The sequence below is a fragment of the Myxocyprinus asiaticus genome, chromosome 19, assembly GCF_019703515.2.
Source record: "Myxocyprinus asiaticus isolate MX2 ecotype Aquarium Trade chromosome 19, UBuf_Myxa_2, whole genome shotgun sequence".
Lineage (NCBI taxonomy): Eukaryota > Metazoa > Chordata > Actinopteri > Cypriniformes > Catostomidae > Myxocyprinus > Myxocyprinus asiaticus.
Window position 1 is genome coordinate 2840339 of NC_059362.1, and position 25316 is coordinate 2865654.

The 25316-nt window shown below is 43.7% G+C and overlaps 1 protein-coding gene across 1 annotated transcript in view; it reads right to left on the reverse strand.

Annotated features, from left to right (window-relative positions):
• The window catches only part of lama2 (laminin, alpha 2), a 455317-nt gene that overhangs the window by 185216 nt on the left and 244785 nt on the right, over window positions 1-25316 (reverse strand). Inside the window, exons 14-17 of the mRNA XM_051644922.1 lie at window positions 22541-22752; window positions 20779-20890; window positions 11959-12072; window positions 615-742 (exon numbers count right to left, since the gene is read on the reverse strand). Of these exons, the coding sequence (XP_051500882.1) occupies window positions 615-742; window positions 11959-12072; window positions 20779-20890; window positions 22541-22752 (566 nt within the window). The remainder of the gene's footprint in view (window positions 1-614; window positions 743-11958; window positions 12073-20778; window positions 20891-22540; window positions 22753-25316) is intronic.

Consider the following 25316-nt stretch of genomic DNA (forward strand, 5'->3'; position numbering starts at 1 on the left):
AATGTCCTCTCTCCAATAATATTAGGAAGTCTGATTCATTTTAGTAAATCAGTTAATCAGTTTGTTCGGACAGTTCATTGCATAAAAAAAAAAAAAAAAGATTCACCAATTCATTTGATTATGGCTCAGTAGTGTTACCTTACCAAAAGCTCAATGTGTGGCATTTGACATGTTCTTTTATAGCTAAATAAATATTAAGTTAAATAATGCTGTTTATCACTATTTTGATTCAGTTACACAGATGATTTAAAGCTCAGTCATGAAACACTACATGGTGCAAGCTGGTAGGTCCTTTGAGCATTTAAATATATAATTTTTTATATTGTATTTAACTTAGAAAATATTTCCCCTTTAAGTACTAAACTACATTTTGTTAGAAGGTCATAGGGTAGCTACTTTTTCAACTTCTTTTTCAAAAGAGTAACTTGACTATAGTTTAACTACTTGGAAATGTGAGTAGATTACAGCTTATAGTTTCAAACTAGTTACCTCCAACACTTTTTAATGGTTAGAGGAAATATTATGTACTGTATTTAAAACTGCACGGAAGTAAATGACACCATTTATTTTTAGAGTATGATGTCATAGATGTACTATAATCGGACTAGGCATACTTGTTTGATGGGGTCAGTAGGGGGCAGGCACATGGCTGGCAGTCATTGGCTGTTCCCTTTGTGGCATCTCCATAGTAACCAGGAGCACACTGGTCACAGTTTGGTCCTACAGTGTGGTGCTTACAGTCCTACAATACAAATACAAACACGTTTACACCAGGATAGACAGAAAAAAATAAATAAATAAATAAATAAATAAATAAAAAAAAAAACTGTATACAGTATATTCAACTATTTGCACAACATTATATCTGAAGACACACTACCCACACTTAAAAAAAAAAAAAATGTTCACCCAAAAATGAAAATTCTCGCATCATTTACTCACCTTAGTCACCTCAGACCTTCTTTCTTTAGTGGAACATAAAAGGAAAAGTTTAGCAGAATGTCCGTGCTGCTCTACCATAGAACAGAAGTGGATGGGGACATGAGGCTGCCAAGCTCCAAAAAGGCACCATAAAAGTGGTCCAAACAACTTATACACTATATGTCAAGTCTTGCAAAGCCATACAAATGCTTTGTGTGAGAAACAGACTGAATTTAATATATAAGACTATCTGTTTGCCCAACCAATGGTAGATGGGGGTGTGTCTGGGAAACCTGTTTCAAAACTATATATATATATATATATATATATATATATATATATATATATATATATATATATATATATATATATATATTAATTTCTTTGAAATCTTGATAGACAGTTGAGGTCACCATTCACACTCATTGTCTGGAAACAAACTGCTTGTACATTTTGCTGAACTTCTCCCTTTGTGTTACACAGAAGCAAGAAAGATATGAGGATATGATGGCAGAATTGTCATTTTTGGGGTAAACTAGCCTCTTATGTGATTGTAAACAGACAGAACAAAAATGTACATGAACTGTACAGTAAATGCAGTCTTAACTAGAACTTGTATTACACACACAGACACATTAAATCATTCAGAACTGTGCTGGTGTATTACAAGCGGTTGGCAGAGTTAGTGATACTGTTGTCTGAACAAGTAAACAGCTCTTTGCTTGCATTTGATTGATTATTTGAGAGTTTGTTAATGTGTTTGTTATGTATCTTACGGCATAATTCAATACACAGAGGTCAGATGGACCCAAACCTCATTTAAGTTTGCATATAAATAAACAACCCATTTAGACATGTGACATTTACTCTGGATTTATAGATAGATCATAGATAGGATGGACGGACGGACGGACGGATGGACGGACTGACTGACTGACAGACAGACAGACAGACAGACAGACAGATAGATAGGTTAAAAAATCCTCCAATTTCTAAATTGGAATTAGCACTGGCAACATCAGTTTTCATACATTTTCTAAACCCTTTCCCTTAGCGCAAGAAAAAAACCCATTGTGTTCAAGGATCTCTACAGCCATCTCAAAAGGGTAGAAAGGGGATTAGAGTCCATCATCAAAACCCACCCCGCCTCCACCAATCTCCAAAGGATCCCTTTAAGACTCTTGTTTATGATTAGTGTGATGGTTGAGAGTTATAGTCAAAAATATATCTCTTAAAATTATTGTTAAAACAACTCCAACTCACTACTTCCCCCATTTTCCAACACCCCCCACCTAATTTTCGTTTAAACCCTCAGGAAATTTAGTTCAAAGGTGTTCTTTTCTATCAGACAGCAGACAGACAGACAGACAGATATAGATAGATAGATAGATAGATAGATATATTGTTTGCTTTATTTCCATATCATTGAACATAAGTAAATCACTGGTCCACAGCAATCCATTTTACAATTGAATTTGTCAATCTGTTGGAGTTAGACCGTGCTGTTTTCACAGAATATGTTGAGTCTATCGGAGCTATTTTTGTTGGTCTATGTATACATGCATCAGACAGATGCTTTTGGAGTGCCTTACTGTTACTGCATCGCATTTAACTGGTTTTCAGTGTCTTGAGCATAAAAGCTCTGTTTTTAGCATGTAGTGTCAAGTTATATTCAGTTAGACACTTTTAAAAATGCGCCTCGAGACCGACGCATTCAGAGTTCCGTCCATCTGTAATTGAACTCAAGAACGCGTCCTGTTGTGACTTGTTTGGGTTGTGTCTAGAATGTAACCTCTGGTTGGTGGAAGTCTTGTAAGAGCCGCATGCAAAGTTCACAAACTTTATTGTGTTTATTTGGAGTCCTACTGAAACCCTAAACCTACCCATACCCCTAAAACGTCATGGTTCCGTTCCCTGATGGAGGGAACGAGACGTTGGTGTCGATGTAGTGACACTAGGGGTCACTCTTGGGAGCCCGAGACACCGCTGGTCTTTGATAAAAGGCCAATGAAAATTGGCGAGTGGTATTTGCATGCCACTCCCCCGAACATACAGGTATAAAAGGAGCTGGTATGCAACCATTTATTCAGGTTTTACGCTGAGGAGCCGATATAAGGTCCGGCCATTTCAGCGGGTAGTTCAGCGTTGTGGCAGGAGGGACCAACGTCTCGTTCCCTCCATCAGGGAACGGAGGTTACACCAGTAACCATGACGTTCCCTATCTGTCACTCACTCGACGTTGGTGTCGATGTAGTGACACTAGGGGTCCCTATACAAAACGCCACAAGGCTGAACTGTGTTACGTGAACTGGCGGTGTGTGATGGGCAGACTTGCTGTGTGCCTCATAGCCAGCGCACCAGGTCGACACGTAACCTCCCCCAACATAGTTATGAGTGTCGAACGGCCCTTTTTGGGGACAAGTCGACTACCCAAAGATAGAGACGGGCTTAACCCAGTCGTGGCCTCTTTTCCCCTTCTCTTTTTCCACTCCCTAAAAAAAGAAGGGGGATTATCCGACTGGACCGCCAGGTCTAGTCGGGGGGTGTCCCTCCCAAGGGGAGGACACCGCGGAGACCACACCCAACCCCAGAGAGGGGGGGGGATATTTAAGTGGAAAAATACATCACATGGTCTTTCCAACCATTTGGAGAGCCTTCAAGGTAGATCCTGCCCAATGGGGGAGGAGGTACTACAACATGGAGACTGGGGCAGAGGGGCTCTGCCCAAGGAAGACGCAGTTTGCCAGCAGGGAAACGAGTTAGCGGAAGATATAGATTGCATGGGGTTAGCCTTACAGGGAACCGCCACATGCGGAGCACCTACCCCAGCACCGGGCTCTTAGCTAGCGCGTGTACTGGGCCGGCAGTGAGTTTCTCCGAAGACTCAACTGCCACAGGGCTCGGAGGACATCAACCAGGGAACAACTTTTGTGAACACTACTGGGAATTAACAGCGCACATCTTCAGCTCAAAAGGAGATGGAAGGCGCTATGTGCAAGCGATACACCCGGCCAGCTATCCCGGGCTTATCCGCTTGTGTTGCGTGCCACTACCTGGGACGAAACCGGTTCCACCCGGAGGTTGTAGAACCTTGCAAAGGTGTTGGGTGTTGCCCAGCCCGCTGCTCTACAAATGTCTGTTAGAGAGGCACCTCTGGCCAGGGCCCAAGAAGCCGCTACACCACGGGTAGAATGGGCTCGTAGCCCTACCGGGGGCGGCATGTATTGGGCGAGATATGCCATAGATATGGCATCAACGAGCCAGTGGGCGATCCTCTGCTTGGAGACAGCGCTTCCTTTCTGCTGTGCACCGAAGCAGACAAAGAGCTGCTCAGAGAGTCTAAAGCTCTGCGTGCGATCCAAATAGATGCGCAAAGCGCGCACCGGACAAAGCAACGCCAGGGCTGGGTCTGCCTCCTCCTGGGGCAGCGCTTGCAGGTTCACCACCTGGTCCCTAAAAGGAATGGTGGGAACCTTGGGCACATAGCCCGGTCGGGGTCTCAGGATCACGTGAGAATAGCCCGGACCGAACTCTAGGCACGTTTCGCTGACAGAGAACGCTTGTAGGTCACCTACCCTCTTGATGGAAGTGAGCGCAGTCAGGAGGGCAGTCTTCAGGGAGAGTGCCTTAAGCTCGACTGACTGCAAAGGCTCAAAGGGGGCTCTCTGTAGGCCCTGAAGAACTACGGAGAGGTCCCATGAGGGAATGAAGAGCGGTCTGGAGGGATTCAGCCTCCTAGCACCTCTTAGGAACCTGATGATCAGGTCGTGCTTCCCTAAGGACTTACCGTCAACTGCGTCGTGGTGTGCTGCTCTGGCAGCAACGTACACCTTCAAGGTGGAAGGGGACAGCCTCCCTTCCAACCTCTCCTGCAGGAAGGAAAGCACTGATCCGACTGCGCATCTCTGGGGGTCTTCGTGTTGAGAAGAACACCACTTAGCGAACAGAGACCATTTCAAGGCATACAGGCGCCTCGTAGAGGGGGCCCTAGCCTGAGTGATCGTGTCTACCACCGTGGGTGGTAGGCCACCTAGGTCTTCCGCGTCCCGTCCAGGGGCCAGACATGGAGATTCCAGAGGTCTGGGCGCGGGTGCCAGAGGGTGCCCCATCCCTGAGAAAGAAGGTCCTTCCTCAGGGGAATTTGCCAGGGGGGAGCTGTCGCGAGGAGCGTGAGGTCCGAGAACCATGCCTGGGTGGGCCAGTAGGGTGCTACCAGGACGAGCTGCTCCTCGTCCTCCCTGACTTTGCACAGTGTCTGTGCAAGTAGGCTCACTGGGGGAAACGCGTATTTGCGAATGCCAGGGGGCCAGCTGTGTGCCAGCGCGTCTATGCCAAGAGGAGCCTTGGTGAGGGCGTACCAGAGCGGGCAGTGGGAGGATTCTTGGGAGGCAAACAGGTCCACCTGAGCCTGACCGAATCGACTCCAAATCAGCTGGACCACCTGGGGGTGGAGTCTCCACTCTCCCCTGCGGGGAACCTGCCATGACAGCGCGTCCGCTGTAGCGTTGAGGTTGCCCGGGATATGAGTGGCTCGCAGCGACTTGAGGTGCTGCTGACTCCGGAGGAGACGGCGGGCGAGTTGTGACATACAGCGGGAGCGCAGACCACCCTGGCGGTTGACATATGCTACCGCTGCCATGCTGTCTGTCCGAACTAGCACGTGCTTGCCCTGGATCAACGGCCGGAACCTCCGCAGGGCAAGAAGAATTGCCAGTAACTCGAGGCAGTTGATGTGCCAACGCAGCCGTGGACCCGTCCAGAGGCCGGTGGCTGCGTGCCCGTTGCAAACAGCACCCCAGCCCGTCTTGGAGGCGTCTGTCGTGACCACGATACGCCTGGAGACCAGTTCTAGAGGAACACCTGCTCGTAGAAACGAGAGGTCGGTCCAAGGGCTGAAAAGACGGTGACAGACCGGTGTCATGGCCACGCTGTGTGTCCCGTGGCGCCATGCCCGTCTCGGGACTCGAGTCTGGAGCCAGTGCTGAAGCGGCCTCATATGCATCAACCCGAGCGGGGTGGCCACCGCCGAGGATGCCATATGCCCCAGGAGCCTCTGAAAAAGTTTCAGTGGAACCGCTGTTTTCTGTTTGAACGCCTTCAAACAGGCCAGCACCAACTGGGCACGCTCGTTCATAAGGCACGCCGTCAGGGAGACCGAGTCCAACTCCAAACCGAGAAAAGAGATGCTCTGAACCGGGAGGAGCTTGCTCTTTTCCCAGTTGACCCGAAGCCCTTGTCGGCTGAGGTGCGAGAGCACCAGGTCCCTGTGTGCGCATAACACGTCTCGAGAGTGAGCTAAGATTAGCCAGTCATCGAGATAGTTGAGAATGCGAATGCCTACCTCCCTTAACGGGGCAAGGGCAGCCTCTGCGATCTTTGTAAAGACGTGAGGAGACAGGGACAGGCCGAAAGGGAGGACTTTGTACTGATACGCCCGACCCTCGAACACGAACCGCAGGAAGGGTCTGTGTCGAGGAAGGATCGAGACGTGAAAGTACGCGTCCTTCAGGTCTACCGCCGCGAACCAATCCTGATGCCGGACGCTCGCTAAAATGCGTCTTTGCGTCAGCATCTTGAACGGGAGTCTGTGTAAAGCCCGGTTCAGTACTCGCAGGTCCAAGATTGGCCACAACCCACCGCCTTTCTTTGGTACGATGAAGTAGGGGCAGTAAAACCCTTTCTTCACCTCGGCTGGAGGGACAGGTTCTATCGCGCCCTTCCGTAGGAGGGTAGTGATTTCCGCGCGCAGGGTAACAGCGTTTTCGCCCTTGACTAAGGTGAAGTGAATACCGCTGAACCTGGGCGGGCGCCTGGCGAACTGAATCGCGTAGCCGAGTCGGACGGTCCGGATCAACCACCGCGACGGATTGGGAAGCGCAAGCCATGCGTCCAAATTCCGTGCGAGGGGGACCAAGGGGACAACGTCGTCAGACGTACCGGCAGGTGGGACCTCGCTGCGGGGCGGAGCGTGAGGTGCCACAGCACGTCGTGGCCGTGCTGAGTCTAGGGACATCGAAGCACTTACCTGGCTCCTTGTGACCACCCCCGGAACAGCCTGGGACGGGGGAGGAAGAGGCCTGTGCTCGCGACCCATGGAGGCTGTCACATCGGGGGTGGATTTGTGCCACAGCTGGGTGCTCAGGGGCGAAAAGGGCACCGCTGGAGCGCCAATCCTGCAAGATAAAACCCGTGGACGGTAGTCGTGGTGACGACCGTACACACCGGGTATGTGACCCAGGGAGGAAGGAAGCCGCTCTTTTGTTGAACTGTTGGGTACCGCAGCCACTTGGGCGTGCGGCGAAATCAAACGAAAAGGCAACAAAAGATTTTCCACCCGGCCCTCCACCGGGGGATAGAGTGGTCTTTCTACCAGCTCCAGGTGAGTGGGTTCCCTCGTCCCTGAGTTGCCCGTCTCAGGGGCGCCTCGAAGACCTCCGTGGGTTCTTCGGTGCCGGCTGTGAGACGGGTGGCGTCGGCTTCCTGCGGTGGGCTCCACGCCGGGGCCGGGCTGGAGGGGCGGGCTGTGGCGGAGCCGGTGCAGGGGGACGCCCTTGGCGACGAGCAGACGGGGTGCGGGGTCTTGAGCCGCGCCGGGGCAGGATGTGCCGGATTGCCTCCGTCTGCTGCTTTACCATCGAGAACTGCTGGGCAAAGTCCTCAACGGTGTCGCCAAATAGGCCCGCCTGGGAAATGGGGGCAGCAAGGAACCGTGTCTTGTCGGCCTCGCTCATCTAGACCAGGTTGAGCCACAGGTGGCGCTCCTGGACCACTAGTGTGGCCATCGTCCGCCCGAGAGACCGCGCTGTGACCTTCGTCGCCCGGAGGGCGAGGTCGGTCACCGAGCGCAGTTCCTGCATCAAATCTGGGGCGGAATTACCCTCGTGCAGTTCTTTCAGTGCCTTGGCTTGGTGGACCTGCAGGAGAGCCATGGCGTGCAGGGCAGAGGCGGCTTTTCCAGAAGCGCTGTAGGCCTTGGCCGTCAGGGACGATGTGAGCCTACAGGGCTTGGAGGGGAGCTTAGGGCGTCCACGCCAGGTGGCGGCGCTCTGCGGGCATAAGTGCACTGCGAGCGCCTTATCCACCGAGGGAATCGCCGTATAGCCCCTGGCCGCCCCGCCATCGAGGGTAGTGAGAGCGGGGGAACTGCGGAGTCGGGGTCGGCAGTAAAAGGTGCCTCCCACGACTTCGTCAGCTCCTCATGCACCTCCGGGAAGAATGGCACTGGAGCGGGGCGCGGCCGGTCTGAGTGGCGCCGCGAGCCCAGAAACCAATCATCAAGCCGCGAGGGTTCAGGGGAGAGCGGAGGGTTCCACTCTAGCCCGACGCTCGCGGCCGCCCGGGAAAGCATGTCCGTCATTTCGGCGTCGGCCTGTAACTGGGCGACCGTCCCCGAAGGGGGAAGCCCAGCTGAGGCTTCTGCGTCCGACTGGACAAGCCCGCTCTCCGATGCTGCGCTCGAAAGCTCATCATCTTCGCGGGCCTCGAACGAGAAGCCAGACTCGCCGTGCGACGAGCCGGCGAACTCATCCGGAAGCCCGATTGGGGCAGACGAGCGTGCTGGGGAATGGGAGGTCCGCGGGGGATACCCGGCGGAGGCAATCCCATTGAGGTCCCCAAATCGCCTCCAGCGCCAGCCGCGCTGACCTCAAACCCGTAGGTAGGAGGACCAAGGCGGGGAGCCGCTGGGGTGGCTTGCTTTCTTACGAAAGCAAGCCGCGACCGCAACGTTGCCATGGTCATGTTCTCGCAGTGAGAACATGAGCCATTCATAAATGCTGCCTCCGTGTGGGTCGCGCCCAGACACGAGAGACAGCGATCATGACCATCCGAAGTTGAGAGAAAACGACCGCAACCAGGAATAACACACGAACGGAAAGGCATCTTTAGAAAGACGCGTCTTTAAAAAGACGTTCCGTGTGTGCGCTCTTTTAGAGAAATATACTCTTTTAGAGGGGAAAAATGCTCTTTCAGAAAATATACTCTCTAGTTTTTCTGCCGAAGCGCCCAGGGGCGTTCTCTGCAGTGCACCAGTGCAGAGGAGGGAGAAGCTGCTGAAATGCGCCGTCAGATCCAGCAGAGGTGAATGAACAGTGCTATTCAGCTCAATGAGCATGACCGTTCGGCTCCGAAGAGAAAATCTGAATGAGTGGTTGCATACCAGCTCCTTTTATACCCGTATGTTCGGGGGAGTGGCATGCAAATACCACTTGCCAATTTTCATTAGCCTTTTATCAAAGACCAGAGGTGTCTCGGGCTCCCAAGAGTGACCCCTAGTGTCACTACATCGACACCAACGTCGAGTGAGTGACAGATAGGGAACTAACCATAACCTTGATCCACCAATAAATCTAACCCTAAACCTAACCTTAAAACAGCGAATGAGACTCTTGCAAAAGGCTGCCAGGGTGTTAGCTCTAGACACACAGCCTGTGGTTTGTTGACTGTACAGCTTGAGGCTGCGCAATTAACGCATTAATTCCACAGCCTTAGTTATTTTGTTAATTCAGTCTTAAGTGATAGTTGGCAAACAGCAATAACAACAAAAGCATGTCAAAAGCAATGATGCAGCACGTCAAAGGACGCCAATTCTGCACTCCCTGCTGAAAAGACCAGGATTGCTGGTCACCAGCTTATGTTGTGTTTTGGGTGCTGGTCTCCCAGCATGGGATGCTAGTGTGTTGGTGTCCCTACCAGACTTTTAAACTAGCTTAACCAGCTTCATCAGAAAGACAACGCTGGTCTACCAGCTAGCCTTGTGTGACCCCGCATACACATGCATGGACGTTGTATTTTGGATTCTCTATATGCAATGCACAATTTAAATTCATTCAAACCAACTGATCTCTGTTCATAAGACTCTGTGCTATCAGTAAAGGGTTAAACTTTCGACACACAGAGTCATGGCGCCGACCACAGCGGAGTTTGTCTTTGTGAGACACGCCAACAAAACTACATCTGGTAGGAAACCTAATACATTTTTTACACAACCTGTTTGAGTCAAAAGATTAGAGTCTCTAGTTTCCTCTGAAATGCCATTTTATCGCAGAACATCATGCTGTTAAACACAATGTACACTAATGTGTACTTTAGCGCATCTTTTCCTTAGAAATACTATATTTACTGTGTATTATCACATTGAGAATCAATGGGTTCATCCAAAAGCTGAAATATGTTGCTTTCAGAGGCTTTATATGGAGTTAGGATGAAAATAAGGTGCATTTCAAACTGTTTTGAGACCACTACAGACAGACAGCACACTGGTGGTTAAGTAATTCACTAGGAAGCATCAAATAGGGAGCAAGTGAGCATCCTATAGCTCTCAATGCAGCTAAGTGCATTCACTCGTAAAATCCGGTCAAAAGTTCAGTTTCAGGGTGCAGATGATGTTTGGATCACTCAACATGTGTGGCAGACATGGGACAATGATAATCAGTACATAGATTCAGAACTGATTTAATGTATAATTTTATTTTAACATGGTTGGCAGTGATTGGATGATGCTGGCAAATACTTTGAATCAGAATTATTTATGCTAATTTCTGATGTAATGTCTGTAATGTTTCAAAAGCATGAATAACCAACACTCCTGGATACGTAATAAACTATTTGATGAAAAAATCGGACTTTCTATTGCTTGGTATTATTTAAAATTCCGCAATTTAGTCCCGCTGTCCACATATGAGGACATACATTTTGCTCTTCAATTATTATTAGGGGTTCAAGCCCTAAAACTGATCATGCAGACCAAACCATAAGGCCTAGAGACTTGAACCTTTCAGGGATGTAGTACTCCGGCTGGCCCGATCGGCCCATAGGTGGCGCTATATTGAACAAAACAAAACAAACAAACAAAATCACATATTTGGCTGTAACTCTTGAAATGTATGGGATAGAAACAAAATTCCTGGCAAATCTTTTATGCTCCGGCTAATTGTGGCTCTGCCCCCTCGTTTTCCTGCTATTTTTGATTGTTTGTAAAAAATTCTAAACAAACTCGTCCGAGGCCGTTCACCCAATCGGAACCAAACCAGTGCAGAAGGATTCAACAGTCCCAGTATGAAAAGTTATTAAAGGAATTTTGAACTTTTGATTTATCGTCAAATGGTACGCCAAATCATACGTAAAGGGCATGGCCACTTTTACCAAAACGGTTATAACTTTTGAACGGATTGAGGTATTATCACCAAATTTGATACAGTTATGTATGGGGTCATTCTGAGGACAAACAAATTAATTGCACGCCTCTGCCTCTTGGTGGCGCTATAATAATAAAAAAACTAAAAATGGTTCTAACTATAGAACTGTTGGTCCTATCAAATTGAAATTTTGCATGCAGTGTCTTTGTCCAAGGTGCTATCAAGGTCTATAAGGACATTCACATAACTTGAAAAACATGGCTGCCATCGACCAATCAGCTTTTAGCAGCTATTTGACAAGGTTAAAAAAGGATTTTTGAAACAAAAGATGGTAGGCCTATTTATCCCTTGGCCTGTGGAGGTCTGTGCCAACTTTGAAAAAAATTTGCCACCAGGAGGTGCTATCACATTTTAAATGTGTGTAAATCTATGTATATACGGCTGTCTTTCACAAAGAAACACGTTATTCATATCATATGATATACCTCCTCTTTCTGAACAACTTTGCCTCAAGAACCATTGGTGTGAATCAAATCATTTGTTAAATATTTTAGATTATTTTTAGATACATTAATCGCTGCTTGTAGCTATATTTAATATTATTTTTTCTTGTTTATTAGGTGCTTCTAGTTACAAATCAAAAAGGGAAAAATGGAAAATGCACACAGCAGTCACACTCAGGTCTCAGGATGATAGACCAGCATCAAGCCAGCACTAACCAGCATAACCAGCCTAGACCAGCATGGGAAATGCATGCTGGTTAAGCTGGTCTTTTTTTAGCAGGACATTTATTAGAAAAATATAAGGAGAAATTACAACAAAATCCATTCTTTCTACTCAACAATACACACACACACACACACACACACACACACACACACACACACTTTGTTCATATTACCAGGCATTGTCCAGTGATGTCATCACAGCGTTCCGCATGTCCATTGCATCGGCAGAGCTCACACACGCCACGATACACTGTTCCATTCACCCGGCGGTACCCCATGGCACACATCTGCAAAACACCCAGACTTCATCAAACTCAAAACACCCTTGATAGTTTTAAGAGTAGGAAATTATTAACTCATCAAAGAAAAACAATTAATCACAAGGAAATTATGAGTGAAGTGTTTTTTTTGTAAGTTAAAATATTTTTGGGAAAGGAGAAGGAAATATGAGGAGCTACCTTTGGTTTATTACACATCATGGGTTTCAAGCTGTCTGTGGTGGCAGTAATTAATCTGTGCTCTGCTAATTAATGGATCATTGTTGAGCACAAAGCGCTTTGTTTTATTAACAAGGGAGCAGATTTGCTTCTGTCAACTGAAGTGCGAGGAAAGTTTATATTACTCACTGATAAAGACCTGTACCGGTGGAGTATATTAGTGTGTGTGTTTGTGTGTGTTTCTTAAAGGGGTCACACAGTGCGCACAGACAACATACAGTTCACGTACTCACATTAAACCATTACATTCGACCCAGAAATGGCTTTTAGACACAAATATTAACATACACATACATATAATATATGCATATGTATATAATATATGCGGTATATAAGTACTTTAAAAGTGTACTTACATCATTGTGTGATTGATTTTTCTGGCTGAGAGCAGTAGAGCGGGCTAGCTTTCTCTCACACACATCACACGTAGTGAACGAGTGAGAGAAGGAGAGCACATGCGCTGCCGCTCTTAGCCAGAACCACGTTAGGACACATTAAGATGGTTAAAAAAAGGATGTGCCTTACTTTAGAAAGCACATGAATATGACGACTAAGCCAAATTCTGGACATTTTAGGCAATTCTGAAAGCCCGACCAGATGCTTTTTAATGTCTGTGATAAAGACGACGTATGGTCACTAGGGCTGCCCCCGACCAAAGATTTTCCTAGTCTACTAGTAGGCGCTAGTTTAAGCCATTAGTCAACTAGTCATCACACATTTATGATATTAATTTAACTACTTAAATATATATATTTTGGGGGGCATCAGAAAATGGTTTGAGTTCCAGGGCTATATAAGGTGTTATAAGTAACTTTGCTAACACTGTTCTACGTTACAGAGAAATACTAAACCATAATAATGAGCCTTTAAAATATAAATTTAAAAAGCGCACACACGAGTGAGCCGCAGTGACACCGGCAAAAGTGGTAATGATTCTGAATGTGTCGGAAAAACCAGCAAGGAGACTGTCTGAACATTTTGTTAATTTATAGAGAGAAATGCACATTAGGGTTGTGCCGACAGACGATGATCTCGGGGATCGACGATGGTCAGAGTGATCGCCAATAGCTGATGCCTTTGATGATGTCAAGATGACATTTGGCTCATTTTCCCATGTATTAATTCATTATTATTATTAGGCTATTATTATTATCAAATTAATATTACAAATAATTTGTCCGTAGACACACAGACACGCGCTTGAAGAAACACACTTTATTATATTTTTAAGAACAGATGACAGAAAAGCCGTCTATGTGCATGTATGACACGCTGTTTGTACGGAGGCGTGCAGTCTGGTGGAACACGCGCATGTAAAAGGTTCTCACTCTTTCTTTGTTTCTGATTTTTTATTTTTTTGCAAGAACAGTATCATCTATGAGTGCTGCAAATGACCTCAGACATCTCAGCTCAGGAGGTGTTTTGAGTTCAGTTCGCTTTATTTCCACAGAGCAGTTCATTGTGACCACAACTCTGCAGCCTATACATCTGTGATTAAAACATTAAATCATACAAAAACACCTCGAACCATGATTTATATTTCAGTGATTATCATCATCATTATAATTGTTATTTTTACATTTAGAATTGTTTTTATGTCTTCATTTGTGTCATTTTCCACCTGCATGTTTAGACGGATACTTGCCTGAAGGTAAATGGAAAGGTGGTTACTTATACTGTATATATATATATATATATATATATACATACAGTATATATTATTCTTTTGATCACTTCATTATATTAGTTGCTTTTTCGTTTAGTTTTAATTGCTTTTTCGTTTCGTTTGGAGTGCAATTTGAATTTAGAAATGTATTTGATTTAAGTTTTTTGTTTTTTAAATAAATTAATTACATTTTCAATGCAAAATCACTAAAGTAAGAATATTCACCGATCCCTCTGCCCTGGTGTTGCCGATGTAATTGGATATTGCGGTATACATATATCATGAAGGAGGGAACAGAACAAATTTATTCACACACAATGTATTTTCCCAGACAATGAAATGCCCGAACGGTAGAGAATGCACAGATGAAGTAGGTTAGTTTCCAAAGAGATTCACAACTGTTGTAAAGCCGTCTTTCAAAAAGCTGAACAACACACATTTTAATTGCACTTATTTTTTTTTCCAGTTTCATCTCAAATTTAAGTTAAATTAAATAAAATATAAAGTTTAAAGTTTGAAATCAAGGTGTCTTGCTTTATTGTGTAGGCTTAACCCTAATCCTACTAAACGAAAATTATCCCATAGCAGCACCTAGCGTCCAACCAGTGGTTTGTTGGTGTCCTATGGATTTTTTTCTGCGACCAACCGACCAATCAAAACTTGGTCGACCAAGAATCTTCTTGTCGACTAACGTGTGGTTGACTATTAGGGGGCAACCCTAATGGTCACCCTAGTGTAGCTAGAAGTGTCTGCGTTCACATACTTGCATAGAGCTATTCTGAGATGCAGGTTGTTGCTGTTTTGGCGGCACCAGGGGAATCTACACAATATTATGCAGGTGGTTTTAATGTTGTGGCTGATTGGTGTATCCAGTATATTTATATTCATGTATATATACATATATATATATATATATATATATACACAGTACTGTGCAAAAGTTTTAGGCACTTGTGAAAAATGTTGCATAGTGAGGATATCTTCAAAAATTATGACATAAATAGTTTTCATTTATCACTTAATATCATACAAAGTCCAGTAAACATATTAAAAGCTAAATCAATATTCGGTGTGACCACCTTTGCCTTTAAAACAGCACCAATTCTCCTAGGTACACCTGGACACAGTTTTTCTTGGTTGTTGGCAGATAGGTTGTTCCAAGCTTCTTGGAGAATTCACCACAGTTCTTCTATCTACTTAGGCTGTATCAATTGCTTCTGTCACTTTATGTACTCTCAGACTGTTGCTGAGGTGATTGCCGTTTCCATGGGAACGTTTATTGTTCCCGGAGGAATGCTGATCATGCCACTGATTGTGTGCCGAGCAACACCTGTTCTCTCCTAATGCACTCCCTTCTTAAGCCCTTCATGTTCTCTGTATCTTTGCTGGATTGTTGAGTACTAACCTCACTCTCTCTGTCTAGTTGGTCCTGTCTTGTGTATCTGTTTGTTGCCCGCGCGTCGGGTGTATGGTTGCCTTCTAGTTTTGTTGCGTGTCAGCTGGTCTTCCATGGAGGATACCTCATCTCTGCCCGCGTGTCAGGAGTTATTTCTGCCCATCTCTGCCGGGCGTTGTACTGCACCTCACCTAGCTTCTACGGAGGATTCTACTAATCTGTTCCTGTCTTCCACATCGCACACACTCATCCTACGAATGCACTCTTCATGGATTGCCCCAGGTGCACCCACGCTTCTCTGTCATCTCTCCCTGCTGCTGCAGCCGGTGCTGGGATCCTCGACATCCACAGTAACTGCTCATATTTATTGTAAATAAATCCTTTGAACTGTTCCTCTTCATTTGGGTCTGTTTATCTCACTATCGCTTGATTCAGAACAATCTAGCCAGTTATGGACCCAGCGGAGGAATCCTCTCTCTGCTCCGCCCTCTCTCAGCAGGGAGTCTTGCTGGGACGTCAGCAGGATCAAATTGCTGCCTCGAACCGGCTTCAAAGATGTTGGCTTTGCAGCTCGCCAAACTCACCTCCTTTGTCCAGCAGCTCCGCCTATCTCCTGATGCTGCCATTTCAGGAGGCTTCCTTACCATCTCCGGCGGCTCCTCTGGCTCCTGGATGCTTTGAAGCCCACATTCCCCCTCCAGCCCTGTATTCAGGTGAGGCTGAATCCTGCAGTGCATTCCTATCGCAATGTTCCCTGTTCTTCACGTTACAGTCCTCCACTTTCGCATCAGATACGACGAAGGTGGCCTGTGTAATTATGCTCCTTACCGGAAGGGCTTGCGAATGGGGCACTACCATGTGGGATAACAGACATCCCTGCTGTGCTTCCTAACAGGCCTTTATCACGGAACTCCACCGAGTGTTTGATCACTTGTCTCAATGTCGGGAGGCAGCGAGGGTTTTATCTGGACTGGCTCAAGGAGATCGACGAGTATCAGATTATGCGGTTGAATTTTGCACCCTAGCGTCTTCTTGTGAGTGAAATGACCATGCAATTTGGGATCGATTTCTGCATGGTCTTTCCGACGACATTCTGGACAAGATTTATTCCTTGGATTTGCCTCAGCGCTTCGATGATCTGAGAGTCAATCAATGCCTGACCCTACGCCGTCGCTGCCGGCCCTGTCTAACCTCACTCTCTCTGTCTAGTTGGTCCTGTCTCTATCTGTCGATTGCCCGGGTGTCGGGTGTATGTTTGCCTTCCAGTTTTGCTGCGTGTCAGCTGTCTTCCACGGAGGATACCTTGTATCTGCCGGCATGTCGGGAGTTATATCTGCCCATCTCTGCAGGGCGTTGTTCTGCACCTCACCTAGCTTCTACGGAGGATTCTACAAATCTGTTCCTGACTTCCATAATGCACACACTCATCCTATGAACATACTCTTCATGGATTGCCCCAGGCGCGGCCACAGCACCCGCGCTTCTCTGTCATCTCTCCGCGCTGCTCTAGCTGGTGCTGTGATCCTCGACATCCACAGTGACTGCTCACATTTAACAATCTATATTTTGCAACTTACCTGTAAATCCTTTGAACTGTTCCTCTGCATTTGGGTCTGTTTGTCTTGCTATCGCTCATTACTGAATAAGTAGATGTACAGGTGTACCTAATAAAGTGGCCGGTGAGTGTATATACATATTAAATTATGAAATGATGTCTTTGTCCATGAAAGTACATATCTTTTGTCTCTAGAAGTTCTGGAGAAGTTCTAAATCAGACAAAACCTCTCTTTTTGACACTTGGGGGTCTCCTCAATAGGAGAACATTTTTAAAAATGGGTTAGGTTTAGGGTTAGTTCTCTTTCAGGTGTGGGGTTTGGGTAAGTCTGTACTCATTATACATTAAACATTCGAATTCTATGCTTAGCCTGTGTGTGTGTGTGTGTGCTAGGTGTTTTGGTGATATCAAAAGCGCTTTTGATGAACAGAGTGTCTCATTGTGTGTCTCTCTTGGCCAGCATGGTTACCTGCTCATGTCAGCATAAAAACTGCTAACTCAGAAATCAATAGCCACTGCAGCTTTAATAGAAGAGACACTTATGCAAAGAGAAAGCATATCCCACTGATTCAACATAGTCAGCCACCCCTGGTGCTGATCCAAACTTCAATAATACATACACACATGCACATATACAACTTCAGAGCAGGAGCCCTGAATCAAAAAGCTACAGTATAAATCCCACAGTTAATACAATGTGATCACGATTTGTCTCAGAGGTGTACCTATGAAACAGACTCCTGAAAATACAGAGGAGGAGAATGTTTTTTTAATTAGTCCGCTGGAAGGTACTGAACTGCAACAATAACTGTCTGCAGGGAAGAACTAGTTTGCCAGGTTTGTGGCACTAAATCCTTGAAGGATGCCACTGCATCATCAGTGTTGAGAAGTAACAAATTAAATACTTTTCACAGTAGTTTGTCAGTAGTGCAACTGTTTCACAATAACATATAGATACTTTTTCCAACGAATAATAGTGTAACATGACAAAACACTTCATTGCTTTTTGTTATATTGCATAGGCAGTATAAAAAAATCATGCTTAATATATCAGTTTGTTGCAGTTCATGCAAATTAACCGATTAAAATAAATGATTCACCACTACACTTACAGTATATGTAGTGTTGGGAAGTGTAATTCATTTTAGTGAACTGATTCATTCAGATGGTTCAACCATTTCAAACAAATGATTCACCAAAGCCACTACATCATCTTTTTTTTAAAATGAAATGCAACAATATGAAATTTTTTTGACCGATACCGATTTTAACGAAAACACTTTAGGCCGATCTGTATTTTGCAGCTTACCTTATTTTGTCATCAGATCACTGTTTTACTTAGGAATGCTTAAACAAAGGGGTACAAAAGTGTGTTTACTGTTCTAACAATAAATAATTTCCATTGAACATTGGATCTGTTAAACACATGACGGGCCAACATTTTAAAGAGAGCCACAGTGAAAGATAAACACAAGATAAAAATATTAAAAACACACATGATGATTGATATGAAAAAAAGTTTATTTTGTACTTCTAAAAAAAAAAAAAATTATCACTTCTGTTTTTGCCATTTCAAATGCAGACCTTTAAAGATTAGTAATCACACAAAGACATAGTGCGATTTCAATCTTAATTCATTAATTCATGCAGCATTAATGGATATCAAACCAATATCTCAGAAGTCAAAGTCTGCTGGTTTCTAAGTGTTTTGGATGTTTCCCTCATCATGTAGCCTTTAGGCAAATGCCGTTTTCACAAGTGTCATGTCCTTTAATGGCATTTTTTAAGCATTAACATAAGAACAAGAAAGAATAAAAATGTTATATTACATGTTCTTAGGAGTGCAAACCCTTCTACATATTGTGGCTATTATTATTTCTGGACTGTGCATATAAATTCACAGAGAGTTTACATTTTTTTTTAATCCCCTTTTCTCCCCAATTTTGGGATGCCCAATTCCCACTTCTTACTAGGTCCTCGTGGTGGCGTGGTTACTCACCTCAATCCGGGTGGTTGAGGACAAGTCTCAGTTGCCTCTACTTCTGAGACCGTCAATCCACGCATTTTATCACGTCGCTTGCTATGCATGACACTGCAGAGACTCCCAGCATATGGAGCTCATGCTACACTCCGCGTCCATGAACAACTTACCACACGCCCCACTGAGAGCGAGAACCACTTAATCGCGACCACAAGGAGGTTACCCCATGTGACTCTACCCTCCCTAGCAACTGGGCCAATTTGGTTGCTTAGGAGACCTGGCCAGAGTCACACAGCACACCCTGGATTCGAACTGATCTACTGGAGTCGTGTGGATTACTTTTATGCTGCCTAAATATGACTTTTGGACAGTCAAACAGCAAGCAGACTGATGGCACCTGTTTACTTGCATTATATGGACAAAAACAGCTGAAATGTGTTTATAAAAATCTTCACTTCAGTTCTGCTGAAGAAGGAAATTCATACACATCTGGGATGGCTTAAAGGTGAGTCAATCATGAGAGAATTTTCTTTTTTTGGGTGAACTATTCCTTTGTTTTATTTGGTATGAATTTATTTGTTACATTTTTAATTGAGATCTTCACTCTGTTTGTGCCATTTAGAATTTATAGTAAATTTATAAGCTATTAGAATTAAATAAAATTATTTGACAACCTAAATTTTTAATAAAGTTATAATTATAATAAATTATAATTTATTTTTAAATTAAAATGTGTGTATTATTAAAAATACTTAATAGCATCCATGTAGTTAAAGGTGCTTTAAGTGATTTTTTTCATGGAAAGGTATGCAAAAATTAATCATACTCCCTGAAAGATATCTGAAATAACTGACCTGAGATATCTCACCGATCACTGTGACAGTTATAATCTAAAATAAAACCTATTGCTGCCTCGAACCGGCTTCAAAGATGTTGGCTTTGCAGCTCTATTATTTTATTATTTATTTAACTTTATTTTTTAGTTAAATAAAAAGTGTCCGCTGACTGTGGACATATTCATTCTGTAGCTAATCAGACGCCGTCTGAGGCTCTTTCTGCCTGTCAGTCATTTTGGCCGTTTTCATAGTGTTGTCGTTGCAGCGAATTATTGAGGCTTGATGCCATATTCTGATTTATAATTTGTCAGTTGAGGGCACTATTTCAATACTGTTGTGATTGACAACCGTGGGAACATGCTTTGTCGGTTTTTAACTGTATTGGTGCAGTGTTTTGGAAATAGGGGGCGTGGCTAAATCAACGGCTCAGTCTCCTGGGAGTTAGAATGGCTAAAATCACTTACAGCAACTTTAATGTTCCTAACTCATTTTCCAAAAGTGTTGATTGACCTTAGTTTAGCTACTTTAACTTATGAATAGCTTGTAGCTGTGGACCTTTATGTTTATTCAATAATTTTATTTATTTATTTATTTTTTTTGCTCATGTCAGGACCACCACTGCTAATATTCAAAATTCTGGCTTGACGCGACTAATCCGGAAAAAAACATAATAAATCAAGTCTATACGGAAGATGAGTCATGTCTGCCTTTGTTGTATGTCATTCCGAACAAAAGTGTTCAAAAATGTTTGCTTTCAATTGGCACTTTTCATGCTATATCTATTTCATTTGCTCTTAATATAGCAAAAACATTCCAGATTAAAACTAAACCTCTAGTCAGAAAAGTAATGCTTTCTAGAGTTTTAAATCAACAAAAATCCCTGTTCTAAACATGAAACCTAAACCTAACCGATAGTGATAAAAAGGAAATGTGAGATGAAAAACACAACCACGTCATTTTGTGGTGCTTCTATGACACTTTCGACTCATGTGTCGACTCATGCTTTTCAGTAAAAGACTTTGTTTCCTGTCCATTTTATGTAGCTTCATTTTTCTTGCTTACTTCACAAGACGTGCCGTCATATCCATGAGGACACTGACACACTTCCACAGCACGGGCGTGAACGCCACTGCGAAAGTCCTCAGACGCAACACTCATGCTCACTGTACCCAACCTGAGAGAGAGAGAGAGAGAGAGAGAGAGAGAAAGAGAGAGAGAGAGAGAAACAAAGGGTTTCAGTCAAATCATAGGGGCAAATTCATTAAACAGTTGCACCACTTTTGTGTATGGTATGTCAGTTCAAAAACCTGCATCTCATTCAATATGGTTTAGTGCTGCACAGTGGCGATTTATTTAAGACTGCACGGCAAACAAGGGTTCCCTTAAAAAATAAATCTGAAATGTGGCAATGACATGTTTAATAAATGCACACATTATCAGTACCATTCCAATATTTTTGCAAACAGAAGTGTAAAATATCACACATCACTATCCGCATTTTTCCACATGAATATGTTCACAGAAATCAGTGGACACATGGCCCCTAGAGTGCTATTAAAGCCGTACTTCAATGGTAGTCTATGGCAGATACAGGTACCACTCAAATCAATTGCACAAAAGATCAATGTTCATTGGACGAGAGGATCTAAATACGTAATTTTGGTTATCGTCAGAATGCAGTGCTTCTCTGAGATTTGATGGGAAATTCAAGAGCACTACCTGCATTGGAAACTTTGTCTGATTGTTTATTAGACATTGGGCTTTCAATCAATCTGTTTTCGTCTGGAAGCCCGGCTTCTCTATATGAGGATTTTTTGAGCTCTCCAATAGGCTGAACTCAAAGTCACAATCTCATACGACTTTCTTCTGAGGATCACAAACCAAGACGTTTTGATATAATGTGTTTTTGTCTATACAATGCAAGTCAATGGGGTCCAATACTTTCAAGCTCCAAAAAAACCCCCCAAAAAACTTAAAGGCATCATAAATGTTATCCAGTGATTTAATCCATGTCTTTAATCCATAATCAAGCTTGAAATCATGATCGCGAGACGGCAGATGTCAAGATGTATAGTGAAAAAGGAGTTTCACTTTGGTCTGTTCTTATCCAAAACCGATCGCTTCAGAACACTAAACCACTGGATTACCTTTATGATGCCTTTATGTCCTTTTTGGAACTTGAAAGTGTTGGGCCTCATTGACTTGCATTGTATGGACAAAAACACATCATCTCTCCTTTAAAATATCTTTGTGTTTAAAACATTTTTGTTGTGAGATCGAGAAACACTCTGCACAAATATAGCACACAAATGATTGGTGGATCTTTCTCTTCAGGATCATGGGTAGTTTAGTTCCTCACCAAGTTCCATTATTAAACTGTTTTTTTTTTTTTTTTTTTGTTAAATAGGTTTTACTTGGACTGAGGTCTTCAACACAAGTATATACCATCTATTAACAACCTCAGAGCTCACAGTAGGTCTGTCTTTAAAGATTTTTAAGCTATTGTTAAAATTAAATTCCCCTATGAAAAACAAAACAAAAAAACGAATGGGATTTTTACTTCACGCTCTATTGGGTTCAGCAAGCAATTTTGGGGAGTGTTTGCGCTGTTACCTGATTTGGAATCCATTTTGTGTCGGGTACAAAAACAACACAGACAAGATATGCAAATAAACTATCAGCGGGCACAATTTATTCTTAGAAAGTATCATTAAATGAATCTTTGGTGTGTGTGTGTGTGTGTGTGTGTGTGTGTGTGTGTGTGTGTGTGTGTGCATTCTGACTGCTCCAGAAACCCAGAGCAGCCTGCAGTACTAGAGAGGACCTGTAGATGGTGCTGTGTTCCTGAGTGTAGGAGGCCCTGAGGAGCAGACGCTCAATGTTGTTGAGGACAGAGTGGAAGTCCCTCTTACTGACAGGCAGTTCTGAGGCATGATGCTGAAAGCTTTCCGGGAGCAGATCTATCCTCCGCTCAAATACTGAGAAAGGATACACCGTCACCCCAGACCTGCTGTCAATCAAACGCAGTCCACCACCCTAAAAGATGGGGGAAATCTATTAACCTCTTCATCTGTACATTTTTTATCACACCTGATGTCTCCCCATCTCTCTCGCTCGCTGTCTTCAAGGGATAGTTAGGAGTAGGACCCTAAAATGAAAATGTTGCCATTATTTACTCACCCTCATGTCATTACAAACTTTTATGGCTTTCTTCCATGAAACACAGATGTTAGACAGAACATTGGGGACCATTTACCTTCATTTCATGGAAAAAATATGGAAAATATTTATATCTTTATATCTCCTTTTAAAGTCATACAGGTTTGGAACATCATGATATAATTTACATTTTTGGCTGAACTATTCTTTTAAGATTTTGAAATTGCTTATACTTTGGCATATATATATCATTTGTGTGTTTGTGTACAATGTACATATTTATCTATTGTTTGGACACAAAGTTGTCCCCAAAAGTGAGCTGAACATTACATAAATAAAGGGTTGATTCTTAACTAAATCAGTCGAGAAAATGTCCTTATGATCCAAAATATTATGACCACTCACAGATGAAATGAATAACGTTGATCATCTCCTAACAAGGCCACATGTCACGGTCTGGGTAGATTAGATGGTAAGCGAACAATCAGTTCTCGTAGTCAATGTGTTGAATGCAGGAGAAATGGGCAGGAGTAAAAACCTGAATGACTTTGACAAGGGCCAAATTGTTATGGCCAGAAGACTGGGTCAGAGTATCTCTGAAACTCCAAGGCTTGTGGGGTGCTCCCGGTCAGCAGTGGCGAGTACCTACCAACAGTGGTCCGAGGAGGGACGAAACCTACAAACCAGCAACAGGGTGTTTCGTAACTGGGCGAGCATCGTAACTGGACCTTGGAGCAGTGGAAAAAGTTTGCCTGGTCCAATCAGTCCCGTTTTCTTTTACATCACGTGGACGGCCGTGTACGTGTGTGCTGTTTCCCTGGGGAAGTGATGGCACCAGGATGCACTGTGAAGACAACAAGCCAGTGGAGCGAGTGTGATGCTCTGGGCAATGTCCTGGTGAGAAACCCTGGGTCCATTCATGTGGATGTCAATTTGACATGTGCCACCTACCTAAACATCATTGCAGACCAGGTACACCCCTTCAAGGTAATGGTATTCCCTGTTGGTAGTGGTCTCTTTCAGCAGGATAATGCACCCTGCCATACTGCACACATTGTTCGGGAATGGTTTGAGGGACATGTTGAAGAGTTCAAGGTGTTGCCCTGGCCTCCAAATTCCCCAGATATCAATCTGATTGAGCACCTGTGGGATGTGCTGGACCAACAAGTCCGATCCACGGTGGCTCCACCTCGCAACTTACAGGACTTGAAGGATTTGCTGCTAATGTCTTGGTGCCAGATACCACAGGACACCTTCAGGGGTCTTGTAGAGTCCATGCCTCGGTGGGTCGGCACTGTTTTGGGAGCACACGGAGGACCAACAGCATATTAGGCAGGTGATCTTAATGTTTTGGCTCATCTGTGTATATTTTTGCATACAGAAAATGAAGCGTACATTTAGGACTGTTACATTTTCTTTTGTATTTTTGCATTATTTTCAGCGCACCTAAGCACATTTTACCCCCAATTCTCGTTACTGTAACGTGTCTGTAGTCTGGAAGTTTTATTTTTAATATTCCTATTGTTTTCAATGGGAATTCTCATTACCGTAACACAGTCATTTTTTTACTGTATTACAGTAAAAAAGATTCTGTTGTAAAATTATTTTCTTTATTAAAATCTACAAAAATGAAAGGCAGTAACCCTATGATGTATTAAGACTTTACAATTTAAATAATATATCTTTTTTTTTAATTTTTAATTATTTTTTTTTTTTTTGCATTGTGGTATTGAGAATTGGGGGGTAAAATGTGCGTAGCTGTCAAAAAATAATGTCACCTTGTAAAACAAATTGAAAAGCCATAAAAATAGGCTTCATTTTCTATATCCAAAATATCCAAAGTTCTTGTTTCATTTGATTTTGGAGTAAAATAGGAGCAGGACATTTTCTTGACAGGTTTCGTGAGAATCATCTAAAGAATTTCTGTTTTACTGTAAATAAAAAAAATCTAAAAAGTGGTTAAGGTTTAAATAAAAAAACAATAGAAGTTTATGGTGTGTCCTCATTTAGATGTGTGTTTGTGTGTTTATTAGTGCTTGTGTGAGTGTCTGTGTTGAGTAAAGTATGATTAATGTATTGAGTAGGCATTGTGTGTGTGTCTGTAAGAAAGATGAGATTTTTTTTTATTTTTTTATAGAATGTGGAATGTTTGCACAAAATGATATATGAACGAAAATGAAATAATAAATTGTGAAGAATTGTGTGTGTGTGTGTGTTGTGTGTTCATTGATGCAATAACAGGTAACCCATATATCCCAGCTCTGACACTGCGAGCAGACTCATCCTCGAGCATTATGAGATGTGATTCATTTTACTCGTTTATTTACCACCCCACCATACTGACTGCCAGGAAAAGCACGTTTTATTGACATGCACACGCACAGTCACACACACACACACACACACACACACACACACACACACACGCCGCTAGAAGATTG